The sequence below is a fragment of the Rhea pennata genome, chromosome 2 (genome assembly GCF_028389875.1).
Source record: "Rhea pennata isolate bPtePen1 chromosome 2, bPtePen1.pri, whole genome shotgun sequence".
NCBI lineage: Eukaryota > Metazoa > Chordata > Aves > Rheiformes > Rheidae > Rhea > Rhea pennata.
The window spans coordinates 101,076,214-101,098,839 of NC_084664.1; the positions used below are offsets into that span (position 1 = coordinate 101,076,214).

The 22,626-nt window shown below is 39.8% G+C and overlaps 2 protein-coding genes across 2 annotated transcripts; both read right to left on the minus strand.

The window, feature by feature from the left end:
- Positions 1–3,366: 3,366 nt before the first annotated feature.
- Positions 3,367–10,176, minus strand: LOC134137271 (heterochromatin-associated protein MENT-like). The gene is made up of 7 exons (XM_062570047.1): positions 10,009–10,176; positions 8,667–8,753; positions 8,149–8,286; positions 7,512–7,629; positions 6,633–6,775; positions 5,289–5,456; positions 3,367–3,780 (listed from the first exon to the last, which is right to left on the minus strand). The coding sequence occupies exons 1-7, from the start codon at positions 10,174–10,176 to the stop codon at positions 3,367–3,369; spliced, it is 1,236 nt and encodes a 411-aa protein (XP_062426031.1).
- A 3,516-nt stretch (positions 10,177–13,692) lies between these two features.
- LOC134136296 (serpin B10-like) lies at positions 13,693–21,557 on the minus strand. Its single transcript, XM_062568084.1, has 8 exons — positions 21,521–21,557; positions 19,862–20,039; positions 18,670–18,783; positions 16,872–17,006; positions 16,353–16,470; positions 15,823–15,965; positions 15,127–15,282; positions 13,693–14,257 (listed from the first exon to the last, which is right to left on the minus strand). Exons 2-8 carry the CDS (start codon positions 20,027–20,029, stop codon positions 13,853–13,855), a joined length of 1,239 nt encoding a protein of 412 aa, XP_062424068.1. The 5' UTR covers positions 20,030–20,039; positions 21,521–21,557; the 3' UTR covers positions 13,693–13,852.
- Positions 21,558–22,626: the final 1,069 nt, after the last annotated feature.

Here is a 22,626-nt window from a genome sequence, read left to right on the forward strand (position 1 = left end):
CAGCACTCCCAGGTGCTCCTCTGCAGAGCTCCTTTCTAGCAGGTCAACCCCCAGCCTGTACTGGTGCATGGGGTAATTCCTCCCTAGGTGCAGGACTCTGTGCTTCCCTTTATTGAACCTCATGAGTTTCCTCTCTGCCCATCTGTCCAACTTATTGAGGTCCCTCTGGCAACACAGCCCTCTGGTGTATTGGCCACTCCTCTCAGTCTTGTATCATCAGAAAACTTGCTGAGGAGACACTCTGTCTCTTCATCTGTGTCACTGATGAATAAGCTGAACAACGTTGGATGCAGTTCGGACCCCTGGGGGACACTACTAGCCATGGGCCTCCACCTAGATTTTGCGCCACTGATCGTAACCCTCTGATTTCTGCCATTCAACCAGTTCTCAATCCACCTCACCATCCACTCATCTAGCCTGCACTTCCTGAGCTACCCTCTGAAGATGTTATGTGAGGCAGTGTCAAAAGCCTTACTGAAGTCAAGGGAGACATCATCCACTGCTCTCTCATCTACTCAGCCAGTCATTCCACCAGAGAAGACTATCAGATTGGTTAAGCATGATTTACCCTTTGTGAATCCATGGTGACTATTCTTGATCACCTCTTAACCTTCTTATGCTTAGAAATGGTGTCCATGGTGAGCTGCTCCATCACCTTTTGAGGGATTGAAGTGAAGCTGACCGGCCTGTAGTTCCCCAGGTCCTCCTTCTTGCTGTTTTTGAAACTGGAGTGATAGGTGCTTTCTTCCAATCCTCAGGCACCTCTCCTGATCACCATGATCTAAAGACAATTGAGACTGGCCTTGAAATGACATCAGACAGCTCCTTCAGCACTCATGGGTATCCCATCAGGGCCTATGGACTTGTTTATATCCAGTTTGCTTAAGTGATCCCTAATCTGATTGTCCTTCTCCAGGGGAAAGTCTTCCTTTCTCCGGACTTTCTCCCTGGTCTCCAGGGCCTGAAATTCCTGAGGAGTGGTCTTAACAGCAAAGACTGAAACAAAAGCAGCATTCGGTATCTCTGCCTCTTTTGTATCCTTTGTCACCAGGGCGCCTACCCCATTCAGCAGCGGGCCCATGTTTTCCCTAGTCTTCCTTTTGTTACTGATCTATTTGAAGAAGCTCTTCTTGTTGTCCCTAGCATCTCTCACCAGATTAAATTCCAGATAGATTTTGGCTTTTCTAGCCGCCTTCCTACATACTCAGGCAATATCGCCATATTCCTCCCAAGTGGTGTGTCCTTGCTTCCACTTTCTGTACTTCCTTCTTCTATTTGAGTTTTGCCAGGAGCTCCTTGCTCATCCATACCAGTCTCCTGCCTCCTTTGCTTGACTTCTTGCTCATTGGGATGGATTGTTCTTGAGCTTGAGGGAAGTGATCCTTAAATACCAGCCAGCTCTCTTGGACCCCTCTTCCATCTAGGAGTCTATCCCATGGGATTCTTCCAAGAAGGTCCTTGAAGAAGCCAAAGTCCATTCTTCTGAAGCCCAGGGTTATGATCTTGCTCTCTGTCCTGCTCTCTTCTCTCAGGATCCTGAACTCCGCCATCTCGTGGTCACTGCAGCCATGATTACTTCAGCCTTCATGTTTCCAAACAATCCTTCCTTGTATGAAAGTACAAGGTCCAGCAGAGAAGCTCTCCTCTTTGGCTGCTCTATCACCTGTATCAGGAACTTTAGTCAGTGGAAGAGTCAAAGGACTGATGTTACGAATACCACATTTCTCGTTCATTATTGTACAGGGGAAAAGGCTTTGTTGGTAGACACTTCTCCGGACTATAGGCTCTAGTCAGACTTAGTATTTCTGAAGTGTTGTGACAGGAAAATAAGCCACCTCAGTAGTTCCCAGGGAGGCCAGCAGTGCAGTAAGCACTGGTTCAAAATCACATATTGAATGCAGGGAAAGAAAAGTTCAAATGCCTTGACTCAGTGAGCAAAAACTTGCTCATCACAGAGTATAATTTAATTGATATGTTTAGTAAATGTCTAAGATGGCATATGTTTGGAGTCTGATGGAAACAAGACACTGATGTATTAGTGTGCCGTGGTTCCTTGCCGGGTGGCATGATGTGGTTCTTGATTTGGAATGGCGGGAATGGAAACCTGCACCAACCATACAGCTTACAGAATGCCATATGAGAGCCAGGTGTCTTGAATAGCACAAACACAACCTGAAAGTTCATTTATTGCATTGAATGCAGATCACAGCAAAATTATGAAGTAAAGCATAAGTCCAAATCCCACTGGTGTTCCTGTCAATATTATGACTGTCTTTGCTGAGTTGCACTCCTAAATTACAAATCTTACATTGAACACTGATACAGATAGCAAGGCAAAAGTGCAGATACTAGCCAGGAAACAAGTATAAGTAGGTTGAATTAAAAAGAAGTGGCATATTGGTATATTTGTATAGATTGAATATTTATAATAGTTAGCAAGAAAGCATTTTTCTAGTAGATTTCCTAGGAGTTTTTCTCACCAGAACATTTAGCAATCTTAACCTATAGAGAATAGGGAAATGAGGTCAAAATTGGTGAGAGGGGGTCTGTAGCACCTCAAAAAAAAACAAAAAAAAAAAAAACAAAAACAAAAAAACTTAGAAGCTCACAATGACAAGTGGCTGTGAATTAGACAGAGATGAACCATTAGTTGTTATACTAGTATAGTGAATCTTTCAAGGTCATCAAAAGTCAGCAAGCGAACATCAAGGGGATCATTTTCCCCTTGCTGCCTCAATTTTGCATGAAGTTTCAAGGGCAGCAGAGAAAGAATGTCATGTCTGTGTATGTGGGGGAGTCTGAGGAAGAGAAGTGGCATTTTGAGATTATTCTGAGTTTGTATTAAAGTTTGGTAATTTCCAAAAGAGTTTAAATTTGTACATAAGGAAACAATTACAGTACAAATAGTTTTCCCATTGAGGAAAAGACTGCACATGGATTTTTGTAAGTTTTTTCCTTTCTGGGATTTTTTTTCCTCTGTGGGAGATTTAAGAGGCTCGACTGCACTTCCCTTAAGTCAGTAGCAGACCTGGGGCTAGCTGACGACTTGTGTGCAGAGAACCTTTTGCCTCCACTTCGCTCTCAAGCAACAAGCCAGAAGAGCAGTTTTGATTCAAGAGAGTAAAATTCTGCACTCTGCTTCTGTGAGGGACCGTCTCGTCAGATCAGTGGAAAGGGGCAGTGCAGTGACAGATTTCCAGGCATGGAGTCATCTATGAGTGGTGCCATACATAGGGGACAAAGACATAAGGATGTATATTTTGAGTACCTATGGCTGCATAATTTAAAGCTGAGCTTTTAAGGCAGCAGTTTACACTCTGCCATAGAACAATGAACTTTAGATGCTATCTGGGAGTAAGGAATAACTCATTCTATGGGGGAGCAGAATCTACCGAAGAAGATGATGCTCTTGGATTTGTTGTGTCTGATGAAGAAGTGAAAAGGGTGGTCAGCCTTGAATTCCAGAACATTTGTTGGACCTAGGCTTGTAAGTGTATTAATTACAGCAGTAGCAGCTGCTGCCTCAGTGCCTTTCTCATCAACTGCAACAAAAGACTTATGAACAACCTGTGAGATCATCAAATTATTCATCCCAGTGACTCCACTGAAATCAGCATTACTACTGAAGGCACTGTTCATTCCCATGCTCATCAGAGTTTCTTTGAGGTCATATTTCTCCTCCACTGTGAACTTAGGCAGGTACAGATCCACAGTAGTTTCTGTCGTCATCTCAGAATCAGACCATTCAGACAGCTTCTTATATGTCAGTTCTCTTTCCAGCTACAGTTTAAGAGGGATTTAATAATTACAAAGAAAAAAAATAAGAGATGAATTTAACACTTAACTGAAAGCATGAAATATAAGTTGATATTGATTATCAAAAGCTTGGTTTGCAGCAAGCAAAAGACTTACTGCTGCAAGATTTTGAATAGCACCTCTGGAACATTCATTGCAAAAGAAAGACAGGACACTAAACTGCCCTTAGCTGCCAACCTCTGAAGTAGTTCTTTCCTCTCTTTTATTTCAGTCTTGAAATAAAAACCAAGCTGCTTCCAGCAAGATCTATCACTGCAACTCTCCTTCGTGGGCATTGTGCCACCAGGGTTCAGCTCATATCAAATGGAGGAGAGCAATGAATGGTATGCTTGACATGACAGATCCAAGGATTTAGCAGCCTTGCAATTTCAGTAGCTACATTGCAGATCTTTCTTTGTGTGTTCTGTTGCAACTGCAGTTTCACCAAATCCTAGTGTTTGAGACAGCAGATGTATGTGTTTGGAAGCAAATAGTATCTGAATAAGATGGTGAACAGGCCAGAGAGAAGATGTATCCATTCCAACACATTATCTCAGGAAGAAACTCTGACTACTTGTGCAGTATTGTCCCTCTGAATGTGCAGAGAAGGGACATTTATCTCTTGCTGTACCTGTAGTATAGGGTGATGAGCATTGAGCTGTTGCAGAGCTAAGCATCTGATTACACACGGTGTTGAGGGTGTTCCATTCTTACCAAACTAGGGTAAATAATGTGAACAGACCATCTTGGGATGTCAGGGACAAAATTAGGTAGATTTTAAAGGAAATTAATTCAGCTAGTAGAGGAGATTAAAACTCATAGCCAAGAGCAGGAGATACGATCTCCAGTCTCTTCTTTCTTTCTTTCTTTCTCTTCTTTTTAGTGACTATGTGGCAATACAAAATGAACAAATTTGCCACAGATGATTCATTTGCAAGCAGATTTGCAAGTAGATCTGTCCAGGGGAACTGTCAGAAAAACAGCCAACTCTATAGTTCCATGTGACAGTAAATTCCTTTCTTTCACTCTTCTGCTGAGGACTCATTCTTTTAACATTGACAAAATTTCATCAAGTCAAGAGGATATATCTCTGGTCAAACCACTCTTATTACTACTGCAAAGATTTTCCTTCCTCATCCCACCCCCTTATATTCTGTTTCTCTGTTCTTACAACACATCTGGCATTGAATAAGAAAATTCATGAAATTTCTCCTAGTGGCTGCAGAAATAACTTTCAGTTTTGGACACTTAATTTGCAAGCAAAAGGTGATACTGGTGCTAACCGTGTAACACTGTACTATTTGTGGTTTAGATGGGAAAACCAGTCAACTGCATTTACTAAACCTCATCCTACCCACCAGAAGGTATACGTCTGCTGAAGATGCACCTTTCAATTTGGGTATTTACAGTGTTATGTGTGGAAATACATCATTTAAAGAAATATGGAATTTGTGTTGCATGTAGCAAAGAGATAGTTATATATATATTTTTACCTGCTCGAGACCTGTGGTGCTGTCTTTGATGTCATCAGGAAGGAGGATGAACATACTGAGTTCACGTTTCACATATGGCAACTCAATCATTTTGAAACTCATTGTTTCCATGATGAGAACTGGAAATACATGTCTCATATACATCATCTTCACAGGCTTGGTCTTGTTCTGTTAAGAATTTATTTATTGACTTAGAAGCAGTAAGAAACTATTCTTTGAAATGAAGGATGAAGATGACTCAGAGCAGCAGAGAGAAGAAACTTTTGGAAGCAGCTTTTGTAATAGTGGTTTGTCATTTTTTTTCCCAAAGCTTTTCTTGAGCAGACAATATTGCTTATATTGGTATTTGTCCCAGACCAATTTGTTATGCCTGAACAGCCTGGTTTTCTTTTCTTCCCAGAGCAACCCACAGAGGAAGGAGAAGAGCATTAGAAAAGTCTGCAAGGATTAGGGGGATGGAGTGGGTATGGGATATGACCTATGGCACAAAACCAGCTATGGTTTAAGAAGATGAGAGCATTTTGTACAGTTTTTCTGTGGTCCTCTCTCTGGCAATAAACAATGACTGGCTGATTGCTCTGTACCTCGCAGTTCTTTGCAGAAGATAACACTCAAGTCTGCAAAGGGACTCACAATGAGGGGAATTTCTGGTAGGTAGTCACTTTTGCAGGAGTATGCAACATCTCTTAGTATATCCTTCCTTTTGTTCAGGTAAGCACCAACATATAAGTACTATTCAGAAGACAGAAGTTTCAGTTGGTGGAAATTGTAAAGAACTCTTTTGGTATGAGTTCATTTACATCCCTTCTGGATACATGACATTAACATTTCTACTAAACTGTCTCAGCCATTCAGGGGTACCTTGTTACAGCTGTATTTTAGATGATACGTTCATGCTTAGCCAGACTGGGCAGTACAGAAGCCTGAGTACTTTACTCAGCGTGACATGGCATGTTGTTCCTCAAGTATCTTTGATAGTTCATGGAGCATGGACTCACAAAATCATATTTTTATCATCTAGCCCTTCTAGCACCAATTTACAAAAAAGGTCTGAAGTAACTCTACTGCTTTTGGAAGCTGTAACTGTTGTCTGGAGCTGGTTAACACTTATCTGAACAGCATCTTAATGTATTTTCTAAAATTTATGAGTAGTTAGTGACTAGCAGTCACAAATCATGTTTTCACATAGTTGGTGAGATGACATTCATACTTTATAGTAAATAGCTTTTCGCTGAGAGTCTAGTTGCCACAGAGATAACTAAAGTACTTATGAAATAGAAAGATTTCAGCAGTGGCCACTGTCACGAGGCTGTTCACTGTAAGGAGGATGTTAGAGGAGCTTACCTTGCTCATTCGGAAGGGTTGCAGATCTGTGTTTCTTGCCTGAAATTTTGTTTCCCAGTCTGCCTTGAAGTAAATAGCGTTTATCAGGACCAGCAGGGTGGAGCCTGTCACATTTCGAGAATTCACCAAATTCTTGATTTTGCCTTTTGGAATCAGAAGAGTCAGGTTTTATTTTAGTATTTGCATATATATGTCAGTGCATGGCATGCTTCAGTTGGGCTTTCCCTCAGTTTAACTCCCTAGTAAAAAGGTCCATGATTCAGTACACTAGTCCCTAAATGACTTTTCTGGCATAAATGAATTGGTCTGTTTATTGTTTCTAAAGCTGTATTCTGTCCAGTTCTTTTGTCTGGTTGACTGATATTGACTCCTTTGTGAAAACATGTCACATCTTCATGGCTACCAGCTGGAAGAAGAAAGCCAGATAGTCCTCCTGCCAGCGGGTTATGCCAGGTGAAAGGAGGTCTGCACCGCTGGCCAGTGTAGGATGGTACAGTTAGGTAGGCATTCCCATTCGCCTTGGAGTATGCACACCCAAGCTGATAGCCTGCGGTGTTTCTCCAGTCTCTCTGCTACACCTATGGTACGTGGGCGCAGTACCGGGATGGCAGTTCTGTTTGAGGGGCAGCTGATGCAGAGCTCAGTAGAGTTGATGGGAATTTCCCCAGGGAACTCACTGAGTTCTGGATCATGTATTTGAAACTGTTCAAGTGCTGCTCTTTCTCTCTGTTCCTGCTGCCCATCTGCTCAGTTTCTACCATCAGGTCCTTCAGGACCTGGCTGCTGCATTAACACTTGTGGAAATAAGGCCACCTGCCCAAAGGAAACAGCATACTGAGTTAATAGGAAAAAAAGATGTTGGGGTTGAGCTCAGCTTACCCTCTGTTTGTTTTTCAACCCAGGTGTTAATTTCTTTCCTTGCCTGTTCCGTTGCTGTCTTAAAGTTAACCTTCTGTGGTTCTGCATTGTAGTAGTTCTTACTGAGCTGTAAGTACCTCTGAAAAATGTCATACAAAAAAAAAGTTCTTTATTATACTGTATTTTTCAATCCCAAGGGGAAGTACTTAGCTCCTAGGCCTCCTATGGCATAGAGAATTGCAGGATTAACATTTCACTTTGCACTAGGCTGTGAGTTGACAGTTAATAAATAACACCATAACAGAAAATTCCCTGCCCTTGTTCCAGTAATTATTTGGAAAAGGGAAGAAGACTGCAAATCCAATGGATATGCTTATTTTCATGTCTCCTTTACAATTGTGAATATTGAGGGTTCCAATAATAAAGCTAAATTGCATTAAAAGGCATTTCTACATTGCAGTTAAAGGGGAACTCATCCTTAAATACTGTGGACAGACAGCTGGTATTTTCCAATGAGCTTTATCACTGGAATCCAGAGCTCTTCCTTTGCAGGGCAAAACTGCATTCACGGAGAGCTTCTATTAATGACAAGTAACTAAAATGAAAAATATTTTTGCAACTTTTTTGCTTATCTCTGTAATAAAACTATTCATCTTACAGGTAGTAATGGGAAGGTTTTTTCCACATAGATTCGATTGGCACTTTTCAGTGAGTAGGTATTTCTGGGTTTGTTGATTGCAGCCAGGAGCTCTTTGAAGGCGGAATGGATGTCTTCAGCTTGCTTGTGCTCAGGATCCTTGAAAAGAGACACCATATCATATATTTGGCAGTTTAATTTTTGCATGAAGTTTTCAAAACATGCTAAGTGATGCAGATGAGAAGGGAGTTGGATTCCTCTCCCTTTTCAATTTTCCAAGTATATCATCACTGCAGTTTGTAGGGTTGTCTTTATCAATGGATTAACTGATTAGCCATATAGCAAACCTTTCAGACTGTCCCATTGACATGTCCTTTGAGTTTGAGTGCATGAAGAGAACTGAACCTGAACTTGTTGTGATTTTGGATTATATACTTTAAATATATAGAGTGATGCAGAGAAGAAATACTCCTAAAGCTGTGTCTGGGCATTTTGATCCCAAAGATTCTTTCTCTTGGGATTTTAATTCTAATAGATACCATTTTTCTTCTCTTTGGTCTTCCCCGAGAAGGTCTGGCCACAGAAGAAGAGCCTTCAGCTCCTGCAGCTTGAGTGAAATGAAGAGTCTGCAAACAGAGTTTCCAAAGGTGAGAAACAGGCATAAAAGAACTTGTGTGCTTTAAAACCAAATGGGGATAAAATGGGCCTTTAACGTTGCCCCTGTCTTGTTTTGCTCCTTATGATATCTCACTGTGCTAGTTGTTGCTTAAGCGGCTAATTTGACACAGCACGCCAGTCTGCGTGCTACAATGCCTAACTCCCTTCCATAGCTGTTGCTCTCAGCTATAGATGATACATAGATGTATGTGTGCAAACCCAGATGGTTCTCCCCAGGGCAAATGTACAAAAGCTTCTGAACAGGCACATGGTGACCCAGAGGGGAGTGCTGGGCAGTACTGAGCACCACAGCTACTTTTGTCCAGGTGCTTTCACCTGCTTTGGTATGCTTTTATTTTCAAGGATATAGGTAGATGCATTGCCTGAAGCTGTCCGGTGGGAAGGTTTAGGTTGACTTCTTCAGCTGATTAGGGGTCACTAGGGGCCATTGGTTGATTGCTGGCAGTTGAAATGTGCCACCTTGGATTTTTCCTGATGCACAAGACTTTCTTGCTGCACAAGAGTCCAGCAAGCTGGAGAAACTGCTTCTTAGTAGTTAACTGTCTGTGTGTCAGTTCTGTAGTCATGTGCTAATCTTGAGATCTCCCAGCTGAAGCCTTGGTTCCCTCGCTTTGCATGTTCCTGCAATGTGTCTATGACAGTGCATCATTAGAGGAGGGATTGGGTCGAGAAATGTGGAGACACCAAAGCCCTTGGGATGCATGGCATTCTTGTTTTCCTTCTGGATTGTCAGGGAAGTGTTTAGGAAAGTGTAAATCAAAATAGAAAGATGCATCCTTGCCAGAGGATGGAAGGAGGGTGCAGGAGGTGATGCTGGGATCTCCAAGCCTCTTGCTAATTGAGTCATGACCTGCTGACATCAGCTGTTTGCTACCTGGGAGCCCCTTTCTCAAAGGCCACGTCCCATCTGTAGCAGAATAATAGGACAAATTGGAAGACGTAGAATGATTTTTAAAAAGTCGAGTTCAGAAATGCTCAGTGTATTCAGGGTGTGTGATACCCTCAGGACACTTTCTCCTACAGAAGGAATGTGGGACCTGCTATGAAATAATAAAAATTGCTGTTCACTTGTTAGATTCTCTGTTCTGTCCTTTTTCCCTGTCACTGTGGTGGCAAGTTTTTTTCTGTTTAACACAGTAGATTTTGCAGCCAGTACAAGAGCCAGATGTTGTATTAAAGTACGTGCTTTACAGAGTAACCTACCTCTGCCATCTCTGTTGCTGTGTTACCTTTTGCACCCAGGTACATCATGGCCAGAGCAGATGAGATGCTCCAAGGAGAAAAGAAAATGTTTTTGCCTTTATTGGACTCATTCAACTTGCTGAAAAGATCAACTGTAAAGTTGCCAACTGATGCTGAGAGCAACTCCATTGCTACAGTCTGGAAAGAGGCAACAAACAATTATATAACTTGACTGTTTAAAATGGTGGATGCAGAAATGTTGCATGTACAATATACTGTATGGACATCCACTAAAGCTAATAGCCTAGCTGTATGTTTTCTCTTCCACAAAGATAACTCTTTGCCACCTGTTAGGATCAGCAGTTTCTTTTATTTTTTATTTTTATTTTTTTTATCTATCTAATATCTCCTTATAATTTTAGATGGGTCCTCTTGCATGCAGTTGCAGTTTTCTTCTGGTTTCTTTCTGCCTTTGGTTTTCAAAAAAATGCAGATTCCTAAGCTGCGTATTTTCTTCTTTTTGTTCCTTAACCAATGATTTCTCAAAATAATGTTCCCAGGGAAATTTAAATATCTCTACAATTTTAGTACATGGTACAATGCAGACAGAATGTCTGCATTTCCCACTACCTCATTCTGGATCTGTATAGAAATGGGCGTCAATTCTAAAGATACAATTAGGCTTATTTCTTAGGCTGTTTTATTTTCCCTGGCCATTCTATCTAATATGCTATTTGCTTTTAGAGAACTAGAGTTTTACTAGTGGTGTCTGGCTACAACCTCTTCTTTATGTTCTGGCAATTTTATTTTTCTCTGAAACTGGCAGATTCCTTGAGGTTGTGAGTACTCTAGATTTCTTTAAGATCAGCAGGATCTGTCTGATGTTGATTCTCAATCTTCTCTTTCTTATGGAGACCAGAAAATTTCTGCAGCTCCATTCCATAGATATCAACTTTTTTTTTTTTTACATAATAATAATAATAATAATAATAATAAACATCTATGGAATGGAGCTGCAGAAATTGTTGGATCACTGAGAATCTATATGTATTTATCTCATGTTTGGTTGTCAAAATCACTACAGTTTTTCTGACACTGTGCTGTCAGTGAGTGCCAAAATCTGTACCACATATTTCATTCATTTCCTTGGAGAATATGTCTAAAAGAGCTTCAGGATGTAAATCTCTCTGTTTTCTTCCCAGAGAATATTCCTCTGAGTCCCAGACCTGATAATGTGCAGTGCTGTGCCTTTGCAGAATGAAAAGGGCCTTTATGAAATTAAGATTTTAATTAGTACAGCGGTTACTGTCCTAAAAAAAAAATTAAAAAGTTTCTTCCTGTGATTAATTCTGCCCTGAACTAGCAGTTTTCCATAGTCTCAGAGATTAATTTTCTCTGAGGGTTGACATCCAGAAAAACATGGGGCAAGAACAGCAATTGCACTATAACACTGATATATTATAATTTACCTATGCAGTCATGTAGCCACAGATCACTTTATAAAAGCATCAGATAAGTTATTTAAATTGATTTAAATATTTACCTTTGATCCTGTGAGAGGGAAGACTTAACTCTTGTCCTTAGTCAGGTCTTCTGTCTATGTGTTAAGCAACGAATAAATTTAGAAATATAGTAAAGCTTGCACCTCCCTTTCCTTTTCCCCTACATCCAGGCTGTTCCCGCCTACTCGAAACTCATGTCTACCAAATCCCGAAAAGATCTTGTGCAAGTTTGCCCTCCCTGTTGACATGATGGTCACCTTTTAGTCTTAGACATTTCAAAAGGCAATATGAATTATGATCTTAGTTCTGTTGTAACACCAAAGTAGTCCACTTCTTGGGTGGGGCTCATCCATTCCAAAGGTCTTTTGGTAATGTGGAGATGACTAGTCTGATGTTTAAAATAAATGAATCTAATGAAAAAGTCACAGAACTAGAACACATGATTTTGGTTTCTAGACATAAGCAAATAAGGTAGGCCTGGTCCTACAGCTTTGCATGGCTGTGATTCCTTAGTTCTGAAAGAGGCACATGAGTGTGAAACAGGAGGAGCCCAATGACTGGATTAGAGTCCGGCTTAAAACTGAAAATGCTAGAAGCATGAGCAGAAAGAAGCAAGGTCAGGAGGGAGCATTCAGGATAATGGTTAGACACCCAATCTAGTGTTGAAGAAATCTCATTGCAACCAGGGTGGGAAATATTTAGATAATTAATTCCAAACAGTGAATTGGTGCACAGTACTTGCATGTGGTGAGGGAGGGCAAGGACTAAAGCAACCTCACTGGAAGGGCTCAAGCAAAGATAGGGTGAAATAATACAACCAAGGGACAAACACCCCAGTGCTTGTCATTGGTGCTGTCCTGGAAGAGAAGAGTGTTGGGCTGCAGCTGGGTGAAAGGAGAAGAAGGAGGCAGTAGCAAAAGTTGTAAGAACCTGGGAACAGGGGAGGGAGGGTGGAAGAAGGAAGGTATATGCTGTGCTGTGTGCTAAGGACCTTGCTGCAAACTTGCTTACAGGAACAGAGTGGGCTAAGTATTCTGAAAAGTGGCAGAAATTAGTGTTGTGTAAGGCAATGAAGAAATGCCAGAAATTGAACAAGCAGTGGTTTTAGTAAGATGAGTGGAGTCATCAAGAAAGCAAAATAGGAGAAAGCTCTGCTGAATGGTTACGCAGTGGTAAAACACAAGCTAGAAAGACTCTCAAGTCCCAAAGAAGTATTTTGAGAGCAAGCAAGCTAATTCTATTTGCTAGTTGAGAGGCAAGGATGCTAGAGAGGATGAAAAGGGGAGGTGGAAAGGCAGAACAAGTGTTGTATTTGACAACAGAGGAACAAGAAAGAGAATCGTAGACTTGTTGGTTAAAAGGGACCTCCAGATGCCAATCTCCTGCTTGAAGCAGGACCATCAGTAGATAAGGTCAGCCACAGCTTTGTTTAGCTGAGTCTTGAAGACTTCCAAGGGTGGAGATTCCACAGTCTTTATGAGCAACCTGCTTCAGTGCTGTGCCACCCATCCTCGGGGAAGATTGCTCTCTAATGTCCAACTGGTGCTCCCAAGCTTGGTGGTCATTGTCCCTCATGACTGATCTGGCACCACCCAGAGGACATTGACTCTGTAGTATTTGCAACCATTCTTAAAATAGTTGAAGGAGAGAGGAAAGGTGGCTGACATTTCTATTGACTTTAAAGGCTTGTGAATGAGTTTGGATGCATGTTACCAAGATTTTTTTCCTCCTTGGTGCCCCAGCCATGGTTTTTGTGTCTTTATTTCAGAGAAACATCTGAAAGTGCCTGAGAGGTGTGGAGGGAAATGAGGCCATTGTGTTGGATGAAGCAGGACATGTTAGGATTACACCTGAATATTCAGGGATCCTGTGTCATTTTTCACAGCTGACACAGAAGAGAGGAGGTACTGGTGAGGTTGTCTGGGGATGGAATAAAGCTCCTGCTTCACTGCAATTCTCCTATGCTCCTTTCCATTTGGGAAGCAGAGCCAGAAGGGACCCTGGGTGCAGCTGGTCACATGGAAAAAAACAGAAAGGACTTACTGACAATTTTAAGTCTGGGATTTAAGCCTAGTCTTCCTGCATTGTGGCTGTTCTGGTTCTGAAAGCTCTGAAAAGAGGCATCAATGTCCTTCAGTGCGTAGTTTGGTGCTCATAGTATTACCATTTTCAGGTTCTTTGACCAGGAAAATAAGCCAGAGACTTGTATTCTAAGTTGTTTTTAATGTCTTCTAACATACAGAAATGTATATGAAGGTGCAGAGAAATGAAGAAAAAGAGTCCAAGCAATTTAGATATTCTTTATGATGTGTATTTTGTTTGTTATTGTTGTTGCAAGGACTTGTTTAGTAAAAGCTGAGTTTCTAGGGAGAGCAGAACCTTCCCAAGAAGAGGATACACTTGGTCTTGTTATGCCTAATAAAGAAAAGGAAAGGATGATCTGCTGCAAAAATAATAGTAGCACCAAGACTTCGTGATGCCAAAACTCCTGAACTGGCAGCTGCTGCTTCTGTGCCTTCTTCATTGACCTCCATATAACACTTGTGAAAAGCTTGTGACAAAACCAGATCACTGTTCTCTGACATCCCTGTGAAATCAGCTTGGCCTTCAATGAAGGCATCTTGTATCCCCATCCTGCTCAAAGTAGATTTGAGGTCGTATTTCTCTTCCAGTGTGAACCTGGGCAGATAAACCTCCATTTTTGTTTTCTCCATTAATTCTTGGCTGGTCCATTCAGACAAGTTTTCAAAAGTCAATTCTCCTTCCAGCTGTGGTTGGTTAAAAACAGAATCAGAAAATTACAGAGTATACAAAAACCTGTGCCCTAAGAGCTATTTCTTTTCCTAAATAGAGAACTCTTCAAGCTGTCCTAAAATTACAAAAAACAGCTGTGAAAGACAACTTTGGAGATCACTTCTACTAGAAAGGAGTACCTTGCTCCACAGAGGGCAAATGCAGTATTTAAACTCTTCTCAGTAATTTTCAGGGAATATAACTGTACTTTCAGGGCTAAGTATTTTTAGTACAATAACAGCAGTGTCATGTAGTAATACTCTGGCTGATTTGCTGTTGACATTTTCATCTTCCCTACCTCTTAGAATTGAGTGAACAGAGCTTTTTTTCTACAGAACACCTGTTAATGTAGATGAGAGACATGATTTATTATAATTTGTAGGATCAGTCTCACAGAAGATGGCAGAATCTACATACAACTGGACATCCTGGAAAGCAACGGAGGCTGTCCAATTTGTGCTTTTCTTTTAGAATGAAATCATATGTTGATAGATACAGTGAATTGCACCAAGGCTGGCTTTCTTTCACACTTGTCACCACATCCTTATTTTTGTTTGGCTGGAAGAAGAGCTAGTTTTATGGGGCCTGGGGTATTTGTTCCAGGACTGATTAACATTAGGAAATGCAAAAGTGCCAGCTGCTAGAGTTAAAAGTCTAGTTGAAGTTTCAAGAGGTTCAGGTATACAAAATGTTAGACTACAGGATTTCCTTTTCCTTGAGCTTGATCAGATCCTCCTCCTTAGAAAGAAGACTACAGCCTGGTCTTTCATCTCAGATATGCAAAAATAAGTAAATAATGACATTCTTGTTTTTCACATGATTTGAGTTTTTTCAGTTATTTTACCTTTTGTAGACCGGAGACATCACTTGGTAGCAGGATAAACATACTGAGATCATTATGGACATATGGAAGTTCGAGAATGTTAGTCTGGACTGATTCAATGTAGCACCAATTAAATTTATCACTCAGGAACATCATTGGCACTGGTTTAGTCGTATTCTGCAACAAATGAAATGAAATGCTTGCATTTGTACTTTGCAAAATAGCATAGTAGAGGTTTACTCTGTTTACTACACAAGTTGTCCAGTGTGTCTGAGACGTCCTCATGGCTCTGAGAGATGGGACAACACAGGATCTACAGAGGACCCCCAGTCTTTTTGAAAGGCAGTTGGAGGCTAGGATATCTATGTTGTCTAAATTGATACTTCTTTATAGGAAGCTGTATTCCACTCTAATTTTCTTAAAAATGAAAACGTACAGAACTACTTCATACAATTTAGTTCACATCTTTGTTTTCCTCACCTTGAGAGGAGACTAGAAGTTTGTTTGAGTCAGTTTCTGACAATTTTACTTATGGCTGCTGTACTAGTATGTGTGTGCAGTCTTTATACTGAAGATATAGTGAGGAAAATATGCCATATGCCTTAAAGGAAATAACGTTCATACTGTGGAGGTCTAAAGATTGACAAGACTTTCTCTCATCTTATTCACTATTTTTGCCGTCTCCAATCTAGGATATATGGCAGTATATTCTCGTACCGTATTTATTCGGAAAGGCCTTTGCCTGGTAGCTTCAGCCTGAAACTTTGTTGCCCAATTTCCTTTGAAGTAGAGTGCATTTACCAGGACTAGCCTGGTGAGTGAGTCAACAGATCCAGGAGGCAGCAGATTCTGAATTTTACCTATAGAAAACAGAATGACATTTACATATTTGTACAGCTTTACTATTTTAGAGTAAATATTGGTCTAATTTCTGTGGATATAAGCCAGGGAAATTGTAAGTGTTGATATAGCATGCTTCTAGCTTGAAATTATCTAAAAAAACATAGGCTGGATTCTGGGGTAACCTTGACTGATAAAGAAGAATAAGCTGTTATTGCTCCCATGTTCAAATGGAAGATGTTAGTTTTAATGATGGCTTGTCAGTAGGTGAATGCTTCAGGAAAATTGCTGTAATGTACCTTTCTGAAGTGGATTATTTGCTTTCCTTGGGCCCCTATATAGAAACTTTTTTTTTCAGGGCTGACATGGCCTCTTTTTGAAATGGAAGAGGAGACACCAAAGCTTACCTTCAGTCTTACGTTCAGTCTTGGAGTTGATCTCTTTTCTGATTTCATTTGCTGTTCCCACAAAGTCAACTGATTCTGGGTCTGCGTTGTAGTATTTCTTAGCTAACTGTAAGTATTCCTGCAGAATAACAGAGACACCTACTTTGTGTTTGTTACCTTCCGGTATGAATGCTAATAAATAACTATACTAAGTAAAAAGAATCTATCATAAATATGATATAGACTACAAGTACAGCATTTTGTTAAAGGAACAAAGTATTTTTTTCAGTGGGAAATATGTGTTTTCAGTTAACCGTATCTGAAAACTTAGAAATCACACTGAAATTAGATACACAAAAGTAAAATTTTAGTGTCTGAAGACTCAGGAAGAGTCTCATAGAAAATATTTATGTTAAGAAGAACAATACAATTTGCAGGTATAATGAGAATATGTAAATGCATACCTTTTATGTTATGTTGTCATAGATTGATCATGAAATTTGAATGGCATTATGTTACCGGGGTACATGGCCTACCTACCTTACTGAAAGGCAGTGTTTTTTCTCCGTATAACTGATTGACACTTCTAAGCAAGTAATTTTTAGTTGGTTGGTTGATTTCAAAGTTAAGTGCTTTAAATCCAGTATGGATATTATTTGATTTGTCAATGCCTGTCTTGGAGAAAAGGAGAAAAAATGTTATTCATCTGCTGTGTAAAATAGTTCAGAATTACTAATTTCTTCCTTCATTCAGCTCCTTGTAAATATTGATATTCAGATGATCTGTTACTTATATTGCAACACAAGAGGTGTTCTAAATCTGATAGCTCTTAAAAGTATAATTTGAAAATATTAGAATTTGCAGACATAGCATAGACTGTCTGTGAGTGTTTCAGTACACCAGTGGTAAGAGCTTGAACTTTATAAAGCAAGGATTTCTAAAGGGCAACTACAAAACTAAGTTATACCCAGAGAGTGAGAGAATGTAATTGTTGCACAATACAGGAAGACTTAGCTTCGTGACTCCGTAACATTTATAAAAGTTGAATATGTTACACTGAAAGTTTGCCTCTAAATGTCTAAATCTTACTCTTAATTTTATTTTCTGATTTGGAAGATTCTTTAGGTAGTAACAGGATTAAATGAATGTAGATTCAAACTCTCAAACTATCTCAAGGAAATTAAGCTGTGAATTAATAAACTAAAAATGTCGACCTGTGCTGTAATAATCTTATTGTTACTTCAGAATCAGAGGCATGGACAGAGACTTGAAATTTCTGAACAGTTGGAATGGTCCCTATGACTGATCAGCAGAACTTTGTGATTCTTTGGAATCAGACAAACATTACTTATGAAGAACAATTCCTCTCCTGTTTTTGCAGTGTAAATAGGTTGTTGACATAGTCCCCCCCTCCCCTTCAAGAGTTTTTCTGCTGTGGGATTTGGCAGTAGGATGCAGAGCCAAATTCCCATTCATCAGAACTCCCTGCCTCTGGATCTCTGTGGGTAGATGCAGGGGAATGGCTCACTCCCATAGAGAGTAAGAATTGCAGTAAAGAGCAGGGAGAAGAACTTGACACCATCTTAGTTAGACTGTCAATGAGAAAAAAAATGCCTTTGTTGACTCAGAGGAATGCAATTTTCTTTTCCAGACTTTTATACTATTAAATTATGTTAAATTATATATACTTGAATAAAAGATATCTGTCAAAGTCTATTAAAGAAATATTTTGGGAATATAATAATTTTCAATTTTATGAGTTACTGCAAGAAACTGGTCCACTTTAGGAAATTCCAATATGTCAGTTTATTTTGCTAACCTTTTGCCTGAAAAGGAAACTAATTTCTGAAATATATCAAGCACAGGTAGCTTGTACAAGTTTTAGTGTTCCGGTTTACGCAGTCTTGATGCTGCAATCAGATGTGTGGGAGGCTGCTCTGGTCTTGTGATTAACTCTTTGAGATAGGGATGGTGACTGTTCAAAGAATATGTTGTTAAATAGCTTTTTATTGAACAGTAATAATTAAAAAGAAAGATCCCTCCTCAAAGCTAAAGGAAAAAGATTGAGTGACTCAGTGACAGAGAATGGTCACATTACATTTTAAACTCTGCAAATTTGAGGTTAAATTTTGCAATTCTGCCTAAAAGGGGGAAGCATGTCTTAAGTATTGCATTAGGTGAAGATATTACAGTAAGCCTCTCAGGATGCTGTACCAATTAATTGTGTACACTACTTTTGAGGAAGGTAAATCTAGTCAAATGCAAATGTGGAAGGAAAACAAAAGCAAGAGAAGATGTGAGAGTTCCCTTAGGTTGGCCACTAGACTTGGTGAAATACCTTCTGGAAACAGGCACATCGATTTGATAGAAGTTCTTCTGTTCTGGAACAGACTTTCACCTTTATGGTTGTAGTGATATTCCTGGCTCCTTCAGCTTTGTTAAAGTGAAGTACCTATAGTGGAAATAGTGATAACAAATGCACTGATAGAAAATGTACTCTTTCAGTAAAATGTTGCAGTGATGTCATGAGACTGGTGAAGATGATAGTCAGGCTCATATTTTATTTTTATGTCCCCTCCTGATTGAACATAGGATCTTCAGTTAGGCTTTTAGGGCCATGTGCACAACATGGCTTGAACACACTAAGCTGAGGGTTGCAGGGCAAAACTCTGCTGGCCTTTCTAGGGGAATTAGTATGCTTTGAGTTAGCCCTTGAGCAGACGAGATAAAACATGAGAAGAGCCAATTGTCTCCAGGTGAAAACCACCAAAACAGCAACCTAAATGGAGAGCTATTGTATGTCAGCCAGCAGGAAAACACTGGGGAAAGCTGTGTGTCTTAAATCCCTTGCTCTGGACGTGTGCACCTTGCCCAGGCTACAAAAGGGTATGTCCCTCAGTACAGACTTCAAAACTAGGAAAATTATTCAGAAAACCTATGCCTTAGTTTTCTTTGCTTTCTCTTCTTCATAACAGAAGATCTTTCCTTCCTTTGTAACTGTGGTGACCCTCTTTAATCCTACAGTGCAGTCGACGGATCACTCTGACCTCATGGATGTTAACTTATGTTATCCAAGTGCAACATCTGCAAGAACTGTGTGTGTATGGGGGGGGGGGTGCATGAGGTCACCCCCAAGGAAATGAGAATTATCTGTGGCAGGATAGAAGGAGAATCTAGGTCTCCCATTCTGTGCTCAAGTTACTGAGCTCTGGAATAAACATCCCTTATTTCTTCCAGCATAATTTAAAAGGAGGCAATGCCACAATTGCCACCTCTCCCCTTTTCTGGGAGCCTCTTCAGAAGCTATGGTAGACTACGATAGGTTGTATCTTCTAATAGGTAAGATGAATTAGTCTCTTCACTGCAGTGCACATTAGAGGTGAAATAGATACTGACATATACAGGTTTTGATTAGATTGATTTTCCTTACAGTTTTTTCTCTGATCCATCATAGCAGATTTATTGCTTAGAGGATGTTAATCCAGGAGATCAACCCTTTCAGAAAACTACATTTTGAAGCCCAGACTCACCTTTGCTATCTGATCTGCAGTGTTACCTTTAGCTCCCAAATACATAGTAGCCAGGGCAGATGAAATACTCAATGGGGAGAATAAAATATTCTTGTCACCATTGTCTTGACACTCGTGTTTGAAAAAGTCAAGAGCAAACCTCGTGTTTGCTGTATTCACTGCTTCCATTTTTCTAAACCTGCAGAGAAAGGAAGAATAGATACTGTAAACTAACAACTAATAGTGATGGCTATGTGTATCCAAGTTTCTCTCAGTTTCTTTCATGATTTAGAGGCTTTCTAAAAGTATTTTCAAAACTTTTGTCTTTCAGAAAGTTAATGGTGCAGCACAGTAATCCTCTGTATGACCAAGACTTTCTGGTAGTGTATGCAAGGTAGTCCAAAGGCAAAATTTAGACTGTGTCAAGTATTTTATTTGGTTCTTGTCTGATCTCAAGGAACTAAGTGAAAGTATTCTGACTTGTCAGTGCCTGCAGAATGATCATTTCTGCCAACTGTGTTTTTAATTCAGTGTGTGAATGTTCCTAGGCTGAGCAGAAGTTTACCTAAGAAGACAGATATCTGTGCAAGGGACAACCAGGAGGAAGAAATGAAAATTCATTGAAACAGGATGGTGATATTGTTGTACTAAATAAAAAAAAACATGTAATTCATAACTATCCAGTGAAATTCTATGTAAACAATATAATTGAGTCAAAAAGAACTCAGCAAGTCTGGAAAGAAGATAACTAATCTTCCTTATTCTTGATATAGACACATATTATAAAGTCTTCTAAAAGGTAGCCTATCCTGGTTTGCTGATGATACTAGCTATCATTTAGGTTAGGGAAAAAGTTCCCTCCAACCTTTCTTGTATTTGTTCACCAGACACCGTCCTCTACAGCATCTTGGAGTGATAGTGTTAGGCACTGATGCCTGAACTAGGGGATACACAAATGTAGTCTTTTATGACAACTTTTATGCTCGAATTTATGCAAAAGCTTCTTAATGCTCACAGTTGCAGTGAGCAAATACACTGAGAACAAACAGAGTCAAACTGTTCCTGTAGGACAGGAGAAAACACACCTTCTGATGCACTAAGTAAAAGTTGCCCCAACTATTGTATGCTAAATATCCTAGCCTCCCTTTTTGTCTTTCAAAAACCTGCTGAAAGCCTCCTAATGTACTAGCTCAGATTGTAGCTTCCTAGTTTGTCTGCAGGAAAAGTTTTCATATTCAGTAGATTACAAGTGCTGCTATTCGCAATGCAAGGGTAGCTGAGAGCCCTAGGCATGGTTTACGTGCTCTCGTGGTTGGTATGGGATGGCTACAGAATAGAGTAGCTTGCAAAGCAGGAACTGACCTGATTTACAAAAGAACTAAAGAACATAGGAACAACTTACCTAACCTAAGCAAGCACAGTGGTTCCTACTCTGCTATGATATACATGCTGGCCAGTGAGTTCTAGAAATTATAGAACTCTATACAATAAATTGATTTTCCTATGTATGTTTAAGATCTACCACTTCCAGATCGTCCTGTACTATCTTAGTAAAATGCATTCTCAACCATTTGTTATTTCCCATTCATAACCCTGCTACCTTTTTTCTATTATTTATCAATGAAGCAATGTAATCCAAGAGTATATGAAATAAATATTCTCCAGAAATAGTTACAGTACCTTGTTTTGTGCAGGGAGTAACACTGTTGCTCTGTGTGTCTCCAAGGATTCTGCAGTTTACATGAAGGGTAGGCTGAATTTATAGTGTCTGACCAGTTCTGCAGAGGTTCTTATGACTCATGACTGTGCAATTTATTTTACCCTGGAGGCCACATCCCTATGGAAGAACTGAATCATCTTACAGGAGTAGGATGTGAAGTGATGGTGAGAATGATACCATAAAAGAACCTTACAAAACTGACTGCAGAAATATTTCAATAAACATTTTTTGTGGCAACAGCCTAGTAACAACTTGAACCAACACTGCTTGAAATAACATTTGTGTTGATTTTTTAAAAATAGAGATTTTTTTTAAAAAATGCAGTGATTGATCTTCTTTTATAATTCCTCTAATGGAAATGATTTTTGAAGATCAGATAATGCGAGAAAGGATAGTGACTGCTTATATGTGTCTTTTCTATTATTTGGTTTCTACTGAGAAAGTATTTCACCCTCCTGGGGGATTTCAGTTGCAGCAAAATGGATTTTATTAATCTTGGATGATTCTAAGAAAAGTACAACCAGGGAAATGTTGTCACTACAAGATGGTGAAAGCTGAGAAATAGTCATCAGGTTTTGGCTTTTGTCATCACTGGCAACCTTACTGAAACCTGGTATGGGTCTTAGATCAGATTTCTTTTTTCTCTTGCCTCTCTCTTCCCTCTTTGAGACATGCCGTTTGACCTATGTCAAACCTCAGAGATATATATTCCTTATTTGCCATTCCAGAAGTTGATACTATCACAAATCCTCTTTTTCCTCTTGCCTTGGCTGAGTAAACGTTCCCTTCCTAGATTCTTCTCACAGCCATGATCTCTCTTCCTGTATTGTCCCTCTTCTTGCTCTCTATCTCCACTCACCTCTAACTACCTATGTAGTAGGTACAAATCCTATCTAATCTTATCCTTGTTCTTGATTTCATTCACCACTTCTCTGCTGTGCTGATAATATAATCTTGAACACCAGGATAGCAGCTGCTTGTTTCTCCTGTGCTGCTTCCTAGATGCTGAACGAGACTCTTTCGAAGGTCTCTATATCCCCCATATGAACTGCCTCCAGAGAGCTTT

Bases quoted from the DNA above. Each gene is read 5' to 3' on its own strand.
- LOC134137271 (XM_062570047.1), bottom strand. From the start codon at position 10,176: ATGGAGTTGCTCTCAGCATCAGTTGGCAACTTTACAGTTGATCTTTTC. The intron at 8,754-10,008 runs GTAGGTTACTCT...CTCTGTTTGCAG, and splicing joins CAGCAACAGAGATGGCAGAG to ACTCTTCATTTCACTCAAGC. The intron at 3,781-5,288 runs GTAAAAATATAT...CTTAAACTGTAG, and splicing joins GCACCACAGGTCTCGAGCAG to CTGGAAAGAGAACTGACATA.
- LOC134136296 (XM_062568084.1), bottom strand. From the start codon at position 20,029: ATGGAAGCAGTGAATACAGCAAACACGAGGTTTGCTCTTGACTTTTTC. The intron at 18,784-19,861 runs GTGAGTCTGGGC...TTTCCACTATAG, and splicing joins CTGCAGATCAGATAGCAAAG to GTACTTCACTTTAACAAAGC. The intron at 16,471-16,871 runs GTAGGTAGGCCA...GTTATTCTGCAG, and splicing joins AAACACTGCCTTTCAGTAAG to GAATACTTACAGTTAGCTAA.